The 23,208-nt window shown below is 48.8% G+C and overlaps 1 protein-coding gene across 2 annotated transcripts in view; it reads right to left on the bottom strand.

Moving 5' to 3' along the window:
* The window catches only part of slc38a8a (solute carrier family 38 member 8a), a 105,807-nt gene extending 86,168 nt beyond the window's left edge, over positions 1 to 19,639 (bottom strand). For both annotated transcript variants that reach the window (XM_038806101.1, XM_038806100.1), the window contains exon 1: positions 19,240 to 19,639. In XM_038806101.1, coding sequence (XP_038662029.1) covers positions 19,240 to 19,431 — 192 coding nt within the window. In that variant the 5' untranslated portion in view covers positions 19,432 to 19,639. The remainder of the gene's footprint in view (positions 1 to 19,239) is intronic.
* Between the last annotated feature and the right edge of the window lie 3,569 nt (positions 19,640 to 23,208).

Here is a 23,208-nt window from a genome sequence, read left to right on the forward strand (position 1 = left end):
GGGATTGAGGGACTGCAGGGTGTGAGGGACTGCAGGGATTGAGGGACTGAGGGTGTGAGGGACTGCAGGGATTGAGGGACTCATTGGAGTGAGGGCGTGAGGGCTGCAGAGTTTCTGGGAGTGAAAGGGGAGTGACGGTTTGAAGAGTGAGTGGATGAGCATGAAAGGAGTGAGTGATGGACAGGAATTTAAGAACTGAATGAGGAAGCGTCTTTGCAGGAGCTGCATGTACAGCAGCAGCATTCCAAATCCAATATTAAATTAGTTGGAACCAGTTTCTCAAGCAGGAAGTGATTTGAATTGAAAATGAGCAACAGGCTGTGTTCTGACAATAGGGGGCAGTGTTGCACCATGTTAAAAACCTGCAATCCTTCATTGACCAGAGAGACAACAATGAACAGGCAGTTTATTACTTAAACAAATAAAATAACTCTTGTTTAAAGGGGAAGAATATGGGCCAGTCAGCCTCGAATCCCTGGCCTAACTTTAATTTCCTGGAAGGTGTCCTTTTTTCAGATTATCGTTGCAGCGAAGCCTTTCCACTTCTCCCTTTAGATACCTGATGGTGTCCTCGATTGGGGAAGGAGATTCTTGCCCCAGGGCATTCACACTGGGACATTTGTGCCCCTCTTGGAGAAGACTGAGGCCCAAAGTTTATCAGTGGAACCAGGAAATTATACATCTCTTCAATAAGCAGAAATACACACAGATACACGGACAACTGCATAAACACACACAAACATAATTAGACACAAATGCACATCAACACATACAGACACATCACACACAGATTAAGATAACCATTCTTCTTCTTCTTAGACACGCGAGAATTGAAGATAATTTGCTTCCACTACAATTCGATGGGTTTGATGTCCGATAGGCCCAGTGCATGACCTTCAGCCCCATCATATGTGGGCAGTTGCTGCTTGAAGGATCAGGCAGATGAGTTGGGAGGTTTATGTGCTCTCTCAGACACCTCAACTTTTCCATTGTGTTTTCCTGACAAAGGCCCAGATTTTCCAACGGTCTCTTCATTGCCCCTATACTGGCTTAGTGCCATCTCATGCCTATCACCAGCATCCCTTAGCCTCACATCTTCACTGTCAGCTTACCCTGTGTCCTCATGGTCAGAACTCAGGAGCCATGCTGAGATGAAACAAAATAACATTCCATTACAGATTTCACGATTTACAAAGAAACTCTCATTGAGAAGTCTGTTCAAAACACTTAAATCCCTTCAGGTACTTATATTCATAGCCCCATATCAAAGAAAGCTAACCCCTTTATAACCACTTGGAGTGTCAATCACTCTGTGCACTTACACGCCCCCCCCATTGCGATAATGATAAATTGTGGAAGCAGTCATGCAGTACAACAGTGATAATGGAACGCCTAAGGCTGATGTCAATAAACAGTTATTGAAAAGGCAAGCATTGACCTTTTTAACTCAGAGGCACAGCAAGCTGTTTTTTTTTCAAAATTTAAAGAGCAGGGGATTGAAGTAACTCAACATGTTGACTGTTTCAGAAACCTTATCCACCTTTGATACACATTAGTTGCTAAACATGGCCTGTTACACACTATGGTAAATGGGCCCCAATCCAGCAAAGAATGGGATTTGTTGAACTCAACACTGAGTTCAAATGGCACTGCTCGATTTGGGTTTCCTCTATGTATGAATTATATCCCACCCCCTTCCCCACCAGTCCCACCAGTGAAAAAAGGATCTGTCAGAAATGGGGGCAGTGCTTTGGGATTGGGGGTCCTGGCACCATTTTGACAAGGTGTGGGATCTCCCTGAATCAGTGAAAATCTGGGCCAATGTCTCTCAATGTGCTTAGCGTCTTCCCAATGAACCTTCTCCAGTTTGGTTGGTCATAAGCCATGGACTCTCATAAGAGAGTGGGCATGTTCGGCTGCTTCAGGGATGCTTCGAGGACATCCTAAAAGTGTTTCCGCTGTCCTTCTGGTGTTTCCTGTCATGACCAAACTGAACAGTTGCCTGGGGAATATGCTCTCACGATGCAAATGGCCTGGTGTTGGGGTTTCTGGTCTCAGGCATAGACTCAGCCTGGTTTTAAATGTTTAGCACCTCGATTCAGGGCTTGTGGTACAGGAGGGAATGCTGGTGTTGGATCAACTTTTGTTCCATTAATTTTGACGGATCTTGTGGTGGCTCCCCTGGTGGTACATCTTCGCTGCTCTGAGGTGTCTGCTGCAGCTTGTCCAAATCTTGGCAACATGTGGGAGCACAGGGATGCCCAATAAGACATAACCTAAGTCTCATGTTTCAAATCCTGGTCCTTAAATACTGTTTTTCTCAGGTTGTCGTAGGCTGACCTGGGACCATACACACCCACACACACACCCATACACAAACACACGCATACACACCCACACACATACACATCCACACACACACCCATACACAAACACACGCATACACATCCACACACACACCCATACACAAACACACGCATATACACATCCACACACACACCCATACACAAACACACGCATACACACCCACACACATACACATCCACACACACACCCATACACAAACACACGCATACACATCCACACACACACCCATACACAAACACACGCATATACACATCCACACACACACCCATACACAAACACACGCATACACACCCACACACACGCACATACCCACACCCATACACAAACACACGCATACACACCAACACACACGCACATACCCACACCCATACACAAACACACGCATACACACCCACACACATACACACACCCACACACACACCCATACATAAACACACGCATACACACCCACACACATGCACATACACACACATCCACACACACACCCATACACAAACACACGCATACACACACACACGCACATACACACACCCGCACACACACCCATACACAAACACACGCATACACACCCACACACATACACACATACATCCACACACACACACCCATACACAAACACACGCATACACACACACATACACACACCCACACCCAAACCCAGACACAAACACACGCATACACACCCACACACACGCACATGCACACACACATCCACACACACACCCATATACAAACACACGCATACACACCCACACGCATACACACACACACACCCATACACACAGCCAGAAACAAACACACGCATACACACCCACACTCATTCACACTTGCACGCAAACACACACACTAGCAAACACACCCACACCAGCCTATACATCCACACACATCCAAAGACACACACACACACACAGGCCTTAGAAACACACGTACACACACCCAAACCCACCCATACATACACCCCCACACTCACACACACATGCATGTGCACATCCCCCAGACACCCATACATAAATACACACACAAACCCACAAATGCACCCATACACACACATCAGCACTTGTACATGCTCACATACCCACAAACATCCAAACATATACCCACACTCGTACACTTGCACACACCCACACTTGCAAACTTGCATACACACAGCCACATCTCTCCAAACACATCCATACACACTCACACATGCTCAAACACTAACGCTCACATACACACATACATACACAATCCCACATAAACACACCCACACTCACACACACTCATATGACACACATACACACTTGGACACACACACACACTGTAATGAATCTAAGAAATTGGTATATATAATGTATTATATGTATCTGGGGCAGTAATGGTTTTAATTTCCTGGATTAGGATGTGTGTATATCTGACTGCTGGTGGTGGCCATGGTGTGAGTGGTCGCACACAGGGCAGCTCCTGCTTGAAGGCATAGGAAAGAGCTCTTTCTACCCGGAATTGGGTGCACTTTGACAGAGAAGTGCAGCTGAAGAACGGAGGAGATGTTGCCCCCGGGTGTGGTATAGCTGCTGGTTACTAAACCTGGCAGAAGAAGGTGAAAGACCTGGCCAAGGAATTGGAAGAGAGCTGTGGTGTAGCAGCCAGTTGAAGGATGGCAGAGGGGGAAGGGCTAATACAAGTAGCAGAGCCCCAGATGGAACAGGTGATGGCCTTCGTCAAGGACAAATTCCGCCAGCAGAGGAAGGAGATGCAGGAGGATCGTTCAAAGGCCATCAGAAGGGGCTGTGGCACCCCTTGGGATGCTGTCCCCGGCTAAGCTTTTGGGTGACATATGAAGGCTGGAAATACTATTTTGAGACCTCAGAAGCAGCCAATTAATTTATCAAGAATCATAAACTGGGGGAGAACTGAACTGAACAATTCTGGGAGACTGAGGTTCTGACACTTTGAAGTAATTGAGACTACGGGTGGAGTGGGGTTGTAGGGAGTCAGGGGTTTTCTTTTCCTCTGACGTGGAGGTTTTTGTTTTCTTTTTTCTTACCGGTTGGATTGAGAAAGGGAGGCAAGTGAGAAAAATTTGTCAGGGGACTGCTGTCCCCATCACCCCTCTTGCGGCCTGGGGCCGTGTTTTTTTTCTCTGTTTGTTTGTTCTTGGGGAGGGTGACCTGTGGTTCGCGATGAGTCTTTGTTTGGGTGGGGGAGGAGGAGGTCAGCAGGGAGCCTTCTTCACAGAGCAGAGAGGTGAGGGTAGGGGAGGAGTGGGGGGGGGGGGGGTCAGTGGGAGAAGCCTTTGGGCAGGGGTTGTCCACTGGAGGTAAAATTGATGAATGGAAGTGAAGTGGGGGAGAAGGCCAAGTGAGGTGGCCATGGGGGGGGGGGGGGGGGGGGAAGGGTGGGGGGGGGGGGTAGGGGGCATGACACGACGAGGTGAGGCTGGAGAAGAAACATGGGCAGGGGGGATAAAGGGGCCATCTTGGATGGGCCAGGCATAGGGTGAAATTAACGGGGGTTGAGCCAAAAGAGGAGGATGGTGGACTGTATAGGGGAATGGAGGTGTAAGGTCCTGGTAAGGCTGATAACATGGAATGTTATCAATGGACCGGTCAAAGGATCTCGGGTCTTTGCCCACCTTAGGAGCTTGAAAGCGGAGGTGGTCTTTCTGCAGGAGATGCACCTCCATGTGAAGGATCAGATTAGGCTAAAGAAGGGGTGGGTGGGTCAAGGTTTCAAGTGAGGGACCCATGCGGGAGATATGTGGATGTGAGTGGGATATTAGAAGGGATGCCGGTGGTGTTGGTGAATGTGTATGCAGCAAATTGGGATGATGTGTCTTTTATGAGGGGGTTGTTGGCAGCAATCCTGGACTTGGCCACGCACCAGTTGATTATGGGAGGAGATTTTAATTTTGTCCTCCAGCCGAGAGTAGGTAGATCGAGCCCCAGGTCAATGGGTAGGATATTATTGGAAAAGGAGATGGGTGGGTTTATGGAAAACTCCTTATAATAATCCCTATCATCTCATTTAGCTTCCCCGGCTTCGATACCACATTCCCTGCCCCTATCCATATCTTCAATATTTTCCTGGATGCCGCCTGCCTCCGCAGCTGATGTGCTAACATTCGACTCGCCTTGTCTACGTATTCGTACTCAACCCCTCTTGCCCTACACAGCTGTCCTACTGCTCACCCCACTGTCAGCCTATCAAATTGACCCTGTAATTTTTTCCTCCTCGCCAATCCCTCCATGGTGGGCACCCTCGAGTACTCCCTATCTACCTCCAGTTTCTTGTTCATTAACCATTCATATTCCTCCCTTTTCTGATCCGCAAGAGCCTTGAACAAGATAATCTCCCCTCGGACCACCGCTTTTAGCGCTTCCCAAGAACTTCCCGTTTGGGTGGATTGGATTGGATTTGTTTATTGCCACGTGTACAGTGAAAAGTATTTTTCTGCGAAGGTCATGCAGGTTTCTAGTAATATACGGAGACTATTAAACGTGATTATGGCCCCTTCGGGAGCTCAGGTACCGGAGGTAGTGGTGTCCTTGGACGCGGAGAACGCAATTGATTGGGTGGAGTGGCTGTACCTGTTTGAAGGTTCGGGTTTGGGCCAAAGTTTGTGGTTTGGGTACGCCATATGGCACAGAGAGCGACATGTGACATGGGTTCACGGAACTTTGAAATATACAGGGGACCAAGGCAGGGGTGCCCACTGTCGCTGCTGCTGTTTCTGCTGGCCATAGAGCCTCTGGCAATGGCTCTTTGGGTGTCCATGATGTGGAGATGCTGGAGTTGGACTGGGGTGCTCCTGAGGAAGGAGCAGTGCTCTGAAAGCTAGTGATTCGAAACAAACCTGTTGGACTTTAACCTGGTGTTGTAAGACTTCTTAGGGTGTCGGCAGAGTGGTAAGGGATTATGAGCGGACAAAGGAAGCATCGGGAGTCACTCTATGCCGATGACCTGCTATTGTATGTTTCTGACCTGTTGGAGACCATGGAGAGGATCATGGGCGTGTTGGGGAAGTTCGGGGCATTCTCAGGATTTAAGTTAAATGTAGGCAAAAGTGAAGCGTTCCCAGTGAATGAGTTGGGTTGGCGAGCCAATTTAGGGGGGGGTGCCACTTAAGGTGGCTAGAGACAGGTTCAGATACCTGGGAGTTCAGATAATGAGGGAATGGGCGATGCTTCACAAAAACTGGTGGAGGAGATTAGAGAGGATCTCAAGAGTTGGGATATACTACACGTGATTTTGGCAGGGAGCGTCCAAGTGGTGAAGATGAACATTCTGCCGAGGTTCCTGTTAATATTCCAGACATTCTCAATCTTTATACCAAAGGCTTTCTTTCGTAAACTGGACACTATTAGTTCGGACTTTGTATGGGCAGGGAAGGTGCCAATGGTTAAGAGGACCCTGTTACAGAGGCAGAGGCAGAAGAAATGGTTAGCATTGCAGAACATGCTTCATTTCTATTGGGAGGTGAACGTGGAGAAGGTGAGACGATGGTGGGAAGGAGAGGAGGTATAATGGTTTAGAAAGGAGGAGGAACCCTGTAAGAGGTCTAGCTTAAGGGCTGTGGTGGCAGCAGCATCACCAATGGTGCCGAGCAGATACTCAGGGAACCCGATGGTGCAGTCCACGGTGAAGATCTGGAACCAGCTGAGGAGGAACTTTAGGATAGAGGGGATGCCGGTGTTAACACCGTTGTGTGAACACCGTTTTTGAGCCGGGGGGGGGGATAGATAGCACGTATAGGAAGTGGAGAGATGAGGGTCTGGTTAAGGTGAGGGATTTATATTTGGAGGAAGGGTTTGGCAGCATAGATGAAGGAGAGGGTAGAGCCTCCGAGAGGAAACTGGAAGAGCCGGGAGGTGAGCAGGTGGTGAAGATTAAGGTGAAGTGGGGAGGGGAGATAAACTGGGGAGTATGGAGTGAGGCGCTACGAAGGGTAAATGCGATCTCCTCATGTGCAACAATGAGCCTGATACAATTCAAGATCGTACACAGGGTACATATGACTCGGACAAGAATGAATGGGTTCTTTCAGGGGTTGCAAATGATTGTGAGTGGGTGGAGATCAGCAAATCATGCACACATGTTCTGGGGCTGTGAAAATTTGGAGAGATTCTGGGCGGGAGTGTTTGCGGCGCTAGCAAGGATAGTGGGGGAGGAGGTGGAACCAGAACCTTTGGTGCCGATAATTGGGCTATCGGAGAAACCGGAGCTGATGGAGGGGAGGAAGGCCAATGTACCCTTCACCTCTCTGATTGCCAAGCAACAAATCTTTTTGGAATGGCGGTCAGCAACTCCACCGGGAGTAGAGGCCTGGAGGGGTGACCTATATGAGTTTCAAATATGAGTTACAAAGATCAAATATGAGTTAAGGGGCTCAGCAGAGGGTTTTGCGGAAAGGTGGGTGACCGTGTTTGAGGAGTTGTTCGTCATGTGGGGGGACCATGACCCGGGGGGGGGGTGAAAAAGGGGAAAATGTGTCCAAACTATGTCGTCTTGTGTTGGGAAGTTTGTTTCCCCAATTGTTTGTGTTGTGACTTTTCATGTACGTTTGGAATAAAATACATTTTGAAAAGAAGCATGTGTGTATATCTGGTGCAATAATCTTAATTTTATTCCTGGTTTAAAAGAAAGACACTGTGGCTTCAAAGGGGTGCAATTGGGGTGTTGTAAAAGTTAGTTGTCATTATTTCAAACCATGCCAGTTTAAAAATAGAAGCTAATGGTTTTTTAGTGTGATTTCTGGGGAGTAGATAATTGGAGACATTGGGCAAGATTCTCCGTTTCGGAGACTATGGGCTGGATTCTCCAATTTTGAGGCTAATGTCCGGAACATGTGTCTAGTATTACGACCAAAAAGTTGGCGCTGCCCCCCGTACAGATGCTCTGCCCGGCCTCCCCTGCAGATACGGATGGAGAATTGCCGGGTCCATGGCCGCGCATGCACAAGGGGGCGACCTGCAGCGGTCGTGCCGTACAACATGGCTCTGGCAGCACCCGGACCCAGCCTGCCAGATAGTGCCCCTTTGCCACCCCAGACCACCCCCCATCAGTCCCCTGAGCACCCGCCAAAGACCCCCTGGCCAGCAGAGCGGCTCCCTCTGACTATGGCGGTGCTGGACAAAGTCTGCAGCTGCCACGCGAGGTTAACAAAACCTCAGACCACAAGTAATCCACGCCACTGGGGCGGAGCATCGGGGGAGGGCCTTCAGGTGACGATTAAACCGTTTTGGAGGGGGCGGACATCCGAAAACAGGCGCCGACCCAATTTCGGCGCGAGAAGGGATTCTCCAGCCAATCACCAAATGCGATTTTGGCATCGGCAACAGAAGAATCCCACGCTATGTTCTCCCACTGGAGGAGAATTGCTGCCAATTTACGTTCCTCTTGGGGGCCTAATTAGGAAACAATTCAGGATCCTTTGCCATGCAATTTTATGCATGGCAAAGAATACGAGAGATTTCTGAGGGAATCCAACTATCTAGCCTCTATTTCAAGCGGGCGGTCTGATAGAAAGGTCTCGCGGCCGGACACCTCCCCCGCACCGCAAATCAGACCCCATCCCCCACATTGCAATGCAGCCCCGTCCCTAGATCGCCTGGGTGCTCCCTCTTCACTCAATGTTTACAAACATCTTCCACATTAAAGAGAGGGAAGTGCATTCTAATCACTCAGGCAGCAGAGCATCACAGGCATCTGCGCACGCCATCGGCTAGCGCCGGGCAATGGTGGGTGCCGATCCCAATTTTTCGATTCTCTGCTGCATCTAGGACCCTGCTACCAGCGGCGGGTGTCGGAGAATCCAGGATATTGTATTTTAACTCAAGTAATTAGGTCAAGGGATTTGAGTGGGGAGGATGTAATTAATGGGAGGAGACAGGGCTGAAGCAGTCACTTTTAAGTTTAATCACTTTAGGTTATCAATGGCACAGCGGTTTCTGCAAAAGGCATTCAAGTTGAGCAGTAGTCAGAAATAGACAAGAAAATGCAGGCTGTTTCCTGACAGGACCTCGCTCTCTATCCCTCTCCAAGCAGTCTTTAAAAGGAATTCTTTATTTAGAGGCTGGCAAGTAATTCTGTGTTTGTTAACCTTATTTAAAAGTGGGTTTTGACCTGTGATGGGTTTTGCTTAATTGGAGATAAAGAAGGTAATAGTTCGGGGTTAAAGTGTTTCATTTTATTGTTAAGCATTGTTTAACTGGTAAGCTATATTTCTGTGCTGTTAACGTTAGTTTTAAACTGTTCATAATAAAGTTTATTTTAATACACCGGGGTGGAATTCTCGCCTACCCGGCGGGATGGGCCGTACCGGCGTCGAGGAGTGGCGTGAACCACTCCGGCATCGGGCCGCCCCGAAGTTGCGGAATCCTCCGCACCTCAGGGGCTAGGCTCGAGATAGTGGGGTTGGCTCCACGCAAGCCGGCGCCGAAGGGCTTGGCGCCACGCCAACCGACGCCGAAGGGCGTCCACCAGCCGACACGAGTTGCCGTATGCCGGGAGCGCCAGTGTGTGCTGGCGTCATCCCAGCGCATGCGCAGGGGGGTTCTTCTCCGCGCCGGTCATGGCGGACCGTTACGTTGGCCGGTGCGGAGGGTAATAGTGCCCCCACGACACAGGCCTGCCCGCAAATCGGTGGGCCTCAATCACAGGCCAGGCCACCGTGGGGTCCCCCGTTGGGGCCAGATCCCCCCTCCCCCCCCCGAGGACTCCGCAGGCCGCCCGCAGAGCCAGGTCCCTGGTGTATTTTACGCCGGCGGGACCCGCCGTAAACAGGTGGCCACTCAGCCCATTTTGGGCTGGAGAATTGCCGGGGGAGCCGCTGCCAACGGCCCCCAACCGGCGCGGCTTGATTCCCGCCCCCGTCGAAAAACCGGCACTGGAGAATCCGGCAGCCGGCGTCGGGACGGGATTCCCCATCGATTCTCTGGCCCGGCGGGGGGTTTGGAGAATCCCGCCCCAGATCCCTATTTGGACATGGAATCACTCGAGGAGTGAAGTATCCTTTCCTCACAGTTTTACTAATTTTAAAAAATGATTAGGGTTCCTGTCCAATATCCTGGCAAATGTTTTGGTCTGGTCCAGGATCGTAATAAAACTTGGGGCTCATCCAGGATCGTAATAAAATTGAGGGCTCTTTTCCGGGATTTAAAAGTGTAATTCCTTGTTTGGCTTGGGATTATTGCATTTAAAGACAGTGAGTGCGTGAGGAACTGATGCTTTCTTTCAGCTGTTGCAGTTTAAATCGGATATGGCTTGGTAAATGGCTTTTTCTGTTGCAAAGAATTTCCTGGATGACACTCTGGCTAAATGACAAAGGATGGTTAAAACAAAGCTTTTGGATTTAGCGGACAAGCTGCAGTTTACTTTCCCTGAAGGGGTGAGGAAGGTGGTGATAATACAAGCAACAGCTCAGCATTTTAAATAGATGGAATTGGACTGAATCATTAGAATTAGCTAGAAAACAATTAGAAATGCAAGAAAAGGAGAAAGTGGCTATGGCAGGGGAGAAAAAGGAAAAATGAGGTCTTTTCAAAAGGAAATGGAATTCAGGAAACTTGATATGGAAATGGAACGATGGGTAAGGGAAGAAACGGATAATTCATAGTGACCCTGTGAATCAGTCACTGGGAAAAAAAATCCCAAATTGTCTTCTGAGTAGTTTTATGGTGATTTTGTTCTGGCAGGTATTACAATGAATTCCAATTTTTTTCTTGCATATTTGAATGCTTTAAATTCAGGAAATTGAATTTTTGTCAAGACTGAGCATCTTTAGCCCCTGCTTCAGATTAAAGTTTGATGGGAACTCTGATTATCACAGCACTAGCTGCATTGATTGGATTTGGTGATGATATGGCCCTGCTGCCTTACAGTGATTTAACATATTCAGACCAGGTGTTCCCAGTGCCCAAGAGTGCAGACCATTACCGGGGTGGGGGAGCGGGGGGGAAGGAGGAGCAAGGGTGTAGTGGGGTTGAGGGAGGAGTTAGTGGGGGTGAATAAAGGGATTGAAAGAAAATATCCTTCAAAGCTGTGTCAACGAGGCCATTAGTAAGAGCAACAACGCCGGGGGCTTGGATCTTCAGGCTTGTGAAAAGGCTCCTGGGGATTGGAGTCTTGGGACTAGACTTTGGGCCTGTGGAATGGCTTCATGGGGATTGAACACTGGAGCTTCGGGCCTTTGGCCTTAGACCTATGGCCTGGGGCTTTGGGCCTCGGGCCTGGGTACTAGGCCTTCGAACCTGGGTACTGAGGCTTTGATCCTCAGGCCTGCAGACTAAAACTTGGTGCTTGGGACGTGTGGCCTGGTTTTGACCGCCTCTTCTCTTCTGATGCTCACTGAGGTTGGGTTTCAATCACACTCCAATACCTCACACATGGGCCATTTTTCAGGTGTGAGCATAAACAGCAAATACTCTCAGGAGTCTGTTACTGGGTGAATCGGTACTTGGGAATTGAATTCAGTTTAACACTCAGTGAAAATAATAGGTTGATACAAGTAAATATGATCATGCAGCTATCAGACTGTAATAAAAGCCCACCTCATTCTATAATATCCTTTAAGGAAGGAAATCTGCCATCCCTACCCGGTCTGGCCTACATGTGACTCCTGAGATCCACCATTGTTGTTGACTCTTGATGGTCCTCCCAAAGCAACCTGGCAATCCACTCTGTCAGGGCAACCAGGGATGGGAAATAAATGCCAAGGTGATCGCAAGCCAAGATGATTGAAAAAGGTTATTCAGCCAACAAGCCATCATATACAAGACCGGAAAGAAGCAAAATACAGAGTTCGTGATTCAGATGAGCCTGTCTTCACATAACATGGGAGCATCATCCGTGCAGAGTCACTGGACAGTTATCAGCAGTGAGTGACCTGGCTGAGCATGATGAGAGTTGATTGCAGTAAAATCCCAATTGGATTTCCTCATCTTGGCTCAGAATCAGAAAGTCTGGATTTGAATCACAATCCAGAGACAAGAGCAAACAATCTTGGCTGACGCTCCCGGTGTTGGAAGCCCACTATTTGATGAGGCAATAAGTCGAAGCTCCCTTTGTTCTCTCAGGTGGAGAGAAGTGCGGTGACAATATTTGAAGAGGAGCCTTGTGAGTTACCCAAGCTGTCCTGGTCAGTGTTAATCCACCAACAAAAAGCATGAAACTGAAGGCCACTTATCACATTGCTGTTTCTGGGATCTTATTGTGCACAGACTGGGTGCTGTGCCTCCTAAATTACTGTTTTCAGCAGTAATTCATGGGCTGCAAATACGCTTTGTAACAGCTTAAGCTGGTGAAAGGTAGGCAGTAAAGGAAAATCTTTCCTTTGTACGACTGGCTTTTGCGTAACTCTAGTCCTATATTGTGTCATTGAAACTTGAGCTAGACATTATACACCCCGTTCTGGTGATATTGTTCGTTTCCTAATCGAAAATTCAAAACAAAAATAAAGCACCTTGTTGCTTTGTTACATGACTGAACTTTGAGTGGGGTAGGTTTTGGGGCAGTGCACAATTTATACTCAGCCAATCAGTCAGGATATTGCTCCTATTTGCAGAGTCAGTTCTAAATCCACATTGTGGCATAACTCATGATAGAGAATGGGCCTGCTGTTTGCAGTTTGCCCAGAAAGTGATGACAAATTTAAAGGGATGTGGCCATCTAAAAAGATCAGTGACTAAGCGTGAGGTAATAGCATTGCTAAGGGATTATTTCGATATAAGCGAGATGTTATTTAGATATTGGTTGGCTGGGGAACAAAAGAGTGTGGAAGAGAATTCCATTGCCTGGGAGTAAATGTGGAGGGAGGAAACCGGGGATGTATCAAAGTGGTAGAGTGAAGCTACACTCCAAACACCTGATTAGTCGCTGGCGTAGATGAGACAGAGGAGAGTGAGGTGGCAGCAAGGTGGGTAGATTGCTCTTGACTGGAGGATGCCCTCTAATTAATGAGCCTTGCAGCAAACCTGGAAAGAGGGTGTTATAACCCATACAAGACCTAGGGGGTGGAAGCAATGAGCCTCCTGTGAGCCTTGTTGAGTACGAGCCCCCCCCCCCCCCCCCCCCCCCCCCCCCCCCCGAGGGGTGAGGAGCCCATGGACACTCTAATAATTGATCACGTAAAGGTCGGCCAGGAGACCTATGAATACTCTAATACTCTGTAATATAAAGGTCAGCAAGTTTTGGTAACGGCATCTCAGACTTGGCTGGGATCTGGAGAGTACTGCACATACTATTACTTTGTAATAAAACTAGTTTCTGTGACCTCCTTGTCTTGGACTCACCTGTGGTCACTAAAGGGGGAAAGAGGCATGCTGACATAACTGACAGTTTCTGTCACTAACAGCGCCAGAGCATACTGAATGTGAGCCGCTGTCTTTAAAGGGTTGTTGGGTCAATTTATAGGGATACAACCATTGCGAGCATATATGAGGATGAAATATGGGCAGCATTTATAAAGATGTTACAGCAGCAAAGGTCTCAGGATAAACCAATGACTGCTACTCTGAATGAGGAGACAGGAATCCAAGTCTGTGTCCAGGAGCTGGGGTGGAGAAACATTCCCAACTCCAGTTTCATGGAGCTGCTGCTTCATTGCTGAATGGATACAAACAAAACAGAGAGCACAGCTGGCAGTGTCAGCCTGTGCAGCAAGTGTCACAGGTCCCTACTGACCACTCTCTGCATTGCCATCTCTGCATATTCACTATCAGGTAGGTGCCCCTCGGCCTATGTACCTATGGAGGAGCGCGTGGTTGGTAGAGGAGGTGCTGGTGTTCACCAGCTATGGGTACAGTCTACCCTACTATTCATCGCTTTGCCATACTCATCTGGCAAACTACATTGATTCTCTCATTTCCACCTAAGCAATCGTTGGAAAAAACTTGTGTCAGGACTTCCTCACAAAGTGCCCTCATTGGAAAAATACACATAATACACCAGATAAAATTGCCATTGTCCCAGATGACCATAGGCGGCTTCCGCCTTTGATGGGGAGGGCTGACCTGGTGACAATTTAACCTGAGGATCAGTACACCTCAAGCGAGGAGCAAGGTTGAGGAGGCGGGCCTTCATGAAGGAATTAAATGCCGTTGCTGGCTTCGCTGTGCATCATCAACTAGCTGTCTATCCAACTGAGCTAAACCAGCCCAGGTACACATTATACACCATCAGATTAAAGAGATGATGATACTGCTCAGCAAACTGATGGCTGGTCCACAGTTAATCTAGAGTGTGGGAAGTCCATTGTGCTGTACCAGTCTTGGGAATGTTTGATGGGGACAGTGTGGAGGGAGCTTTACTCTGTATCTAACCCTGTGTTGTACCTATTCTGGAAGTGTTTGATGGGGATAGTGTAGAGGGAGCTTTACTCTGTATCTAACCCGGTGCTGTACCTGTCCTGGGAGTGTTCATTGGGACAGTGTAGAGGGAAGTTATTTCTGTATCTAACCCTATGTTGTACCTGTCCTGGGAGTGTCTGATGGGGACAGTGTAAAGGGAGCTTTATTCTGTATCTAACCCTGTGCTGTACCTGTCCTGTCAGTGTTTGATGGGGACAGTGCAGATGGAGCTTTATTCTGTATCTAACCCCATGCTGTACCTGTCTTGGGAGTGTTTGATGGGGACAGTGCAGATAGAGCTTTACTCTGTATCTAACCCAGTGCTATACCTGTCGTGGGCCTGTTTTTTTAAAATATTGTTACTGAAGTTTCCCATTTGAACAAATTATGCAACTAAACCACAGGAATGTGTCGTGCGAGAGAACCTTTAAGAAATCGTTGTTTATAAATTGGGGTGTATATAAATATCTGTAGTGAGAGTACCTTTAAGAAATGGGTGTTTATTACTACAATGATGTCAGAGAGTGGGTGGAGCTGGGCTGTCTGTCAGCGTTTTACTTTCGCTTTCGGCTTTTTGCTGCAGGGTGGGTTTGGTTTCATTTTAGCTTTGGAGAAGCTGCAATCACAGCAGGATGTGTGTGAATCTCTGCAAGCTTATGAATGTCCATTTGCTGATTTCAACATGGTAACTATTCTCAGTAGTGAAGTTAAGCCTGATGTCTTTCTGTAAAAGGGTGTTTTTAAGTCTTATGGATGTGAAAAATGAAAAATAGGAAATGAAATTCGCTTTTTGTTACAAGTAGGCTTCAAGTGAAGCTACTGTGAAAAGCCTCTAGTCGCCATATTCCAGCACAGGTTCGGGGAGACTGGTACGGGATGTTAAAAGGAAAGCTTAAAGGATTACTTAGTGTTGTAGTCTTTGCGGGTTGTATTTGAATTAATGGTTGCTAAGATGTTCACTGTATTTTTTAAAAAGGTTAACTTGAGTTCATAGAATAAACATTGTTTTGCTTTAAAAAATACTTTTCTATTTCTGCTGTACCAGACCTGTAGAGTGGGCCGTGTGCTCTCCATACCACAATCTCTTAAAAGTTGTGGGTCAGGTGAACTCCATGATACACTTTGAGGTTCTCTAAACACTGGCCGATAACAAATGGTACAGGTCAACAAAAATGTCTCAACATACATAGAATGGTGGAGTCGAACAGAAGTATTGTTATCCCAGCCCGACCATTTGACTCAAATTCCTGTCCCGAAACGCATGACTCGAGAACCAGGGAGAGAAGGATAAAGTCATGCAAACAAGGTAAAATAGTGCACACCTGGGCGGCAGGATGATTCAGTGGTTAGCACTGCTGCCTCAAGGCACTGAGGACCTGAGTTTGATCCCGGCTCCTGGTCACTTTCGGTGTGGAGTTTGCACATTCTCCCTGTGTCTGCGTGGGTTCATCCCCACCACCCAAAATGTAGGTGAATTGACCACGTTAAATTGCCCCTTAAGTCGAAACAAAAGGAACTGGGTACGCTAAATTTATTTTTTTTAAATGGTGCACACCTTCCCACGCAGCAATTTCTCGCAACGAGCAAGAGAATTCAGATTAAGGGGCGGGATTCTCTGATCCTGGGGCTAAGTATTGACATCGTCGTAAATGCCGGAGCGTTTTACAACGGCATCAACAGGCCCTGAGGAGCAGTGATCCTGCGCCGCACAGGGGACTAGCGCTGCACTGGAGAGCCTCACGCTGCTCCAGCTGCCGATCCGGGTGTCAGAACGGGCACCGAGGGTCCGCGCATGCTCGCTACAGCCGGCGCGAGTTCGCGCATGCGTGTGAATTGCCTTCTCCGTGCCGGCCCCGACACAACATGGTGGAGACCTACACGGGCCCGGCACGGTGGAACATAGGCCACCCCCAGGATAAGCCCGCCCACCTATCAGTAGGCTCTGATCGAGGGCCTCGCCACTGTGGAGGCCCCCCCCCGGGGTCAGATCCCCCCTCCACCCCCAACCAGGCCGCCCCCCGCAACATGAACGCCAAGGTCCCACAGGACAGGACCATACGAGAACGGCAGGAATCAGCCTAACTCAGCGGGCACCCGGCCCATCGCGCTGGTAGAATCGCCGGTGAACCAGCGCCACACCGACCGTGCCGGCGCTAATGGCGCCGATTCTCCGGCGACCGGTGTCGGAACTGTGTCGCATGAATCACACCACCCCACCCCCCACCTGATTCTCCTACCCGGCGCGTGGTCGGAGAATCCTGCCCAAGATCTTTGCGCCGTGTTCGGGCGCGTACCAGAACATAGCTTCCTTAACTTCAGCAACACGAGAGGAATCAAAAACATGCTGTAATCCCCTCCCCTTGGATATCAGACCCATCAGTATCCTTGCAGGAACAAGTAGTGGATTGTTTAACCAAAACAAGAATTTAAAAATTACAAAGAAAACTTGTGAGAACCCCAGTTCTGAGAGAATATTTTCCGTCTATCACAAGAGGCAACAAAACTCTAAACTCAGGCACAGTACAAAATGATCATTATTTCACATATTTATACAGAGCGCACCAGCAAATATTCATATCGTAGATTCGGATTATTGTCATTGCGATAAGCACTTCCCAACAAACTAACCAAGACAGGATAAGAAAGGGAAAACTACCAGGATTTGAGGGTCTCAGGATGAAAAGGTTCAAGGCCATAGGGCTGTGTTCCTCAAATGCACACCTTCCACCATACGATAAAGAAGAGGAAAAGCTGCTCATTCATACAGAGGAACATCCCAACAATAAGCGCGGAGGCGATAGGATATCAATCACAGTACAGGACCAGACCCAGCACCACACCCATATGTACTTAGGAATCAGTAAACCATGGATACGCAAAACACATCCAAACTCAGCCTCTCAGGACATCCCCACAAGAACCTGCAAGAAGGGACTGCCCAAGCATAAGGGAGCAACAGGACATCAGCCACAATACCGGACCTGGCCTTGTCCAGCACATGGGAGTCAGTACCCCCAGGATACTCAGCACAAAGCTTACCACCTAGCCCGTCCCGCTCCTCACTAATCACAGCTGGTGCAGGGCACCAGCCCCACCGACACAAGAAAAATCACATCAACCTCAATCGAGGAGACCCCACTACTGAAGTGAAGAAGAATTGTCAAGACATGCATCAATTGGCTGTCATCGGAGGGGAGCCAATTCCCTTCCTCCCCCGCATATAATAAGGGATTCCACAATAAATCGATTAGACTGAAACTGGCCCCTTACCCTGGGTGCTCACCCAGATAAAGAGAAGGAAACCTCCGAGGGGAGGAATGCCCTATTTAATCAAGGAAAGCTGGACAAGGACCAGCATTGTACGTTACTGCAAGGATGATACTATCGGACAAAACAGCACTGCCTCAACAAAGATAAATACTGCCTCCCCATAGAAGACCCAACCACAACAAGGAGGGCACTTAGGAAACCATATATAAAATAAACTGCAGGAGGGTGACTAACGTCCCCATCATTGTACCCTACTCTATAAAACAGTTTGACAGTTACATGGACAGGATGGGCATAGAGGGATATAGACCAAATTCGGGCAAGTGGGACTAGCTTAGTGATAGAAACTGGATGGCATGGTCCCATTCTGGTTCCAGCTGCAGGAGGCAAATATTTTGTTCAATAAAGCCTCGACTGTTTCACCATTCTCGTCTCGTGGTAATTGACGGTACATCACTGGCCAAAGGGCCTGTTTCCATGCTGTAAACATCTGTGACTCTATCCCCAGCACAAAGAAAGGCTCCATCAAAACAGAGGCATGGTATATAGACTATCACTTCAACAAAACAGGCAAAGATTAACTGATCACAAAATGGTGCCGACGACTATTAATTTCCCCAACTCATAAAGTTCCAAAAACGGCAAAGCCTTTAGAATGTTTGATGAGGACAATGTAGAGGGTGCTTTACTCTGTGCTGTACCTGTCCTGGGAGTGTTTATTGGGGATAGCGTAGAGGGAGCTTTAGTCTGTATCTAACCCTGTGCTGTACCTGTCCTGGGAGTGTTTAATGGGGACAGAGTCGAGGGAGCTTTACTCTGTATCTAACCCCGTGATGTATCTGCCCTGGAAGTGTTTGATGGGTTCTGTGTAGAGGGAGCTTTACTCTGTATCTAATCCCGTGATGTATCTGTTCTGGGATTGTTTGATGGGGACAGTGCAGAGAAAATTTCACTCTGTGTGTAACGTGCTATACCTGTCTTGGGAGTGTTTGATGGGTTCTGTGCAGAAGGAGCTTTACTCTGTATCTAACCCCGTGATGTATCTGTCCTGGGAGCTTTTGATGGGCACAATTTAGAGAGTGATTTAATCTGTTTCTAAACCTGTGTTGTACCCTCCCAGGGGGTTTTATGAGGTAATACTGGGGCTATTGCGATTGGAAGTATATTATTCCCTAGCATCACAATCCCTACATCACTGGACACAAATAACTTATATTGAAGGAGACAGATTAAACAATCCATTTTGAGGTTAATTGAAAACACTCGTGCTCAAACTTACCATCTCCACTGTGATGGCCGAATGTATTCCTCCAGCTCTGTTAAATGCCCAGGGGAAGTTGAGGAGTCCGGCACCAAGGGCTGATTTTAATAGGATGAAGACAGCTCCGCAAGAGGACAAACCTGATCTCCTCGTGTCCAAAGTGTTTGGCTTGGCCAAGAGATTAATACTCTCTCTCGCTAGCTCCTCCATCTGCACCAATCACAGCACTATTCCAGAACCACCTAACCTGCTCACAGTTGGACTTGTCCAGCCATGAATGGACTCTCCTCCCACTGCCCTATTCTCGTTGGGAGCTGCTTCGCCCTCTTGTCTGGCAGGAAGTTCTTCAGTTTCTGAGAGTCGGTATTGGTGGTCCTCTAGCCAATCAACCTTTGCAGAAGTTCTCTTCCATTAGTCAGAGTTTGTTGGAGGCGTGACCTTGTGTCAAATCTCCCATCAACAGAGACTGAAAGAAAGCAGCAGATTGGAGGTGTCAGTCTACCTGCTAGAATTTCCAAAACACTGACCATTTCCTTGAGAAAAGTTGTGGAATTTTTCAGCTTAAAATTGGCTGAGAAGTTAATAGGATTTACACACATAGTTAGCTGATAATACTAACACCCAATTCTGTCACTTTAAATTCGCTTTCTCAACCATAGTTTTAAAGAATGAGAATTATTCAGAGTCTCTTTTCTGAGGGGGTGGGTGTCCCATTACTCTGCAGTCAGATGAACGTACAAAACACTGGTTTAGCGAATTGGGCAATGATCTGTGAAATTCCAGGGATTGGGAAGCTGGCCTTTGATGGGATTTGGTCAGCCCAGGAGTGAGCAGGGGTTCTGGCTCTTTGCATCTGGATATCTGAATGAGGCTGACTGGTGTCTCGATGCTTTTAATCACCACACACTTGATCTGAGCTCTCGCAGACTGTTGGCCAAACCTGGTCACCCACCATCCCGAAAGGGTGGGAGACAAGGGGAGGTCACGTTCATTGAGAAAAGAATTGAAATATCACCAGCTCCAAATAAACCTTTGAGCGTTTGCATGCAGAGTGTGTATTCTATTCGTTAGAATTTTCACACTGGGATGAAAACTGAGACTTTTTTGATAAATTTTCGCTTTGTAGCCTCGTCCTTCTCTGCTGCTGCCTCAGCTCAACTGCTGCTCAAAACCTCACTGGTGCTTTTGTTATCTCTAGACTCAGCTTTTTGAATGCTATTCTGGCTGGCCGCCACCTTCCACCATAAATAAACTTGCGCTCATCCAAAACTCTACTACCTGTGTGATGGAACCATCAATTCCCCAGACACGTGTTTCCGATGTGAATCTAGGCTTTAATCGACTTACTTCAGAGCCAGCCTGTTACCTGTCGATGAACTCGTAGTGAACTCAGGCTGACTCTGGACAAGTGTATTTATACAGCTGCACTAGGGGGAGGAGTTGTGGGCGGAGCCAAGGGTGGAGCCCAGTACAAGGTCCTGAGTGCTCCCAGCACTACTCCCCCTAGTGGTAGGATAGCGCTACTGCGCTTACAAAGACAGTGTGACTTAACATATATACATCTATATTACATTCACCACATTCACCCCCTGCAAAAAAAATCAAGTCCGGCGGGGGTGGTGGTCTAGTCTATAAAGTCAGTCTGTCCGGTGGTCGAATTGTCCGCTGTGATCTGCGGAGCACAGGGGTTGCAGCCTCTTGCGGCGGCTGGATGGGTGTTGTGTGCTGGGGTACGATGGCGGACTCCAGGGAGGGTTGTATCCGAGCTTCATACTCTCCTAGTTCGACCGGGGACTGTGGGCACAGGGGTCTGGCCGGCACGGGGGCGCGAAGTGGTGGAGTGAGCTCGTGGGCTCAGGAGCGCAAGGGGGCGGCAGCATGGGGTGTAGGGTGAGAGGTCCTTCTGTGGGGGTAGAGAGCGTGCTGGATCCGGTGGGTGCCAGATCCCGGAGGGATACTCTGTCCTGACGGCCGTCAGGGAACTCGATAAATGCGTACTGGGGGTTGGAGTGGAGCAGGCGCACTTTCTCAACAAGGGGGTCGGTTTTGTGTGCCCTGACGTGTTTCCTCAGAAGTACGGGGCCTGGCGTCCTCAGCCATGCCGGAAGAGAGACCCCCGTGGTACTGCCCCTGGAAAAAATGAAGAGCCTCTCGAGAGGGGTCTGATTGGTCGCTGTGCACAAAAGGGACCTAATATCGTGGAGTGCGTCTGGGAGGACTTCCTGCCACTGGGAGATTTGGAGCTTTCGAGACCGGAGGATCAGTAGGATGGTCTTCCAGACCGTCGCGTTCTCCCTTTCCACCTGCCCGTTCCCCCTGGGAAGTGCTGCTCGAGGCAATGCCCTTGCCGAGCAGGTACTGACGCAGCTCGTCGCTCATGAAGGACGAATCTCAGTCGCTGTGTATGTAGCTGGGGAAACCAAACAGGGTGAAGATGCTATGCAGGGCCCTAATGACTGTGTGGGAGGTCATGTCGGGGCACGGGATAGTGAATGGGAAACGGGAGAACTCGTCTAAGACGTTTAAGAAGTAAACGTTCTTAGTTAGTTGAGGGGAGTGGCCCTTTGAAATCAATCACGAGGCGTTCAAAGGGCCTAGAAGCCTTGACCAGGTCGGCCTTGTCTGGTCTATAGAAGTGCGGTTTGCACTCCGCACAGATCGGGCAGTCCCTGGTGACCGCTTTTACCTCCTCGTTGAAGAAAGGCAGGTTTCGGGCTCTGATGCAGTGGGTGAGCCGGGCGACCCCCGGGTGGCAGAGGTCATTGTGGATGACTTTTAATTGGTCGATCTGCGCGCTGGCGCTTGTCCCGTGGGATAGGGCATCCGGAGGCTCGTTGAGCTTCCCGGATCGATATTTGATATCGTAATTGTAGGTGGAGTGTTCGATCCTCCACTTTCAGAATTTTGTTGTTTTTTATTTTGCCCCTTTGCGAGTTGCCGAAAATGAAGGCAACCGATCTTTGGTCGGTGATGAGGGTGAAACTCCTACCTGTGAGGTAGTGCCTCCAGTGATGGATAGCCTCCACAATGGCTTTTGCTTCTTTCTCGACTGAAGAGTGTCGGAGTTCTGAAGCGGAGAGGGTACGGGAGAAAAATGCAACTGGTCTCCCTGCCTGATTTAATGTGGCTGCAAGAGGTACCTCTGAGGCGTCGCTCTCTACCTGAAATAGGGTGGATTAATCCACCGCCCGCATGGCCGCTTTTGTGATGTCCTCCTTGATGCCGTCGAAGGCCTGGCGTGACTCAGCTGAAAGGAGAAATCGTGTGGTCCTAAAGAGTGGGCGGGCTTTGTCCGCATATTGAGGGAGCTACAGAGCGTAGTAGGAAAAAAATCCCAAGCACCGTTTGAGGGCCTTGGGACAATGAGGGGGAGGGAGTTCTAAGAGGGGGCGCATACGGTCCGGGTCGGGGCCCAGGACTCCGTTTTCCACGACATAGCCGAGGATGGCTAGTCTGGATGTGCGGAAAATGCATTTCTCCTTGTTGTACGTGAGATTCATTTTCTGTGCCGTCTGGAGAAAACGATGGAGGTTGGCGTCGTGGTCCTGCTGGTCATAGCCGCAGATGGTGACATTGTCCAAGTACGGAAATGTGGCCCGCAGCCCGTACTGGTCCACCATTCGGTCCATTGCTCGTTGGAACACCGAGACCCCTTTAGTGATGCCGAAGGGGACCCGGAGGAAATGGAAGAGGCGGCCATTGGCCTTGAATGCCATGTAGTGGCGGTCCTCCGGGCGGATTGGGAGCTGGTGGTATGCAGACTTCAGATCCACCGTGGAAAAGAGCCGGTACTGGGCGATCTGGTTTACCATGTCTGCAATCCTGGGGAGGGGATACGCGTCGAGGAGCGTAAATCTATTTATGGTCTGACTGTAGTCGACCACCATACGGAATTCTTCCCCGGTCTTAACGACCACCACCTAAGATCTCCAGGGACTATTGCTGGCCTCTATAATCCCCTCACTGAGTAGCGTTCGGACCTCTGCT

The sequence above is a fragment of the Scyliorhinus canicula genome, chromosome 9 (genome assembly GCF_902713615.1).
Source record: "Scyliorhinus canicula chromosome 9, sScyCan1.1, whole genome shotgun sequence".
Lineage (NCBI taxonomy): Eukaryota > Metazoa > Chordata > Chondrichthyes > Carcharhiniformes > Scyliorhinidae > Scyliorhinus > Scyliorhinus canicula.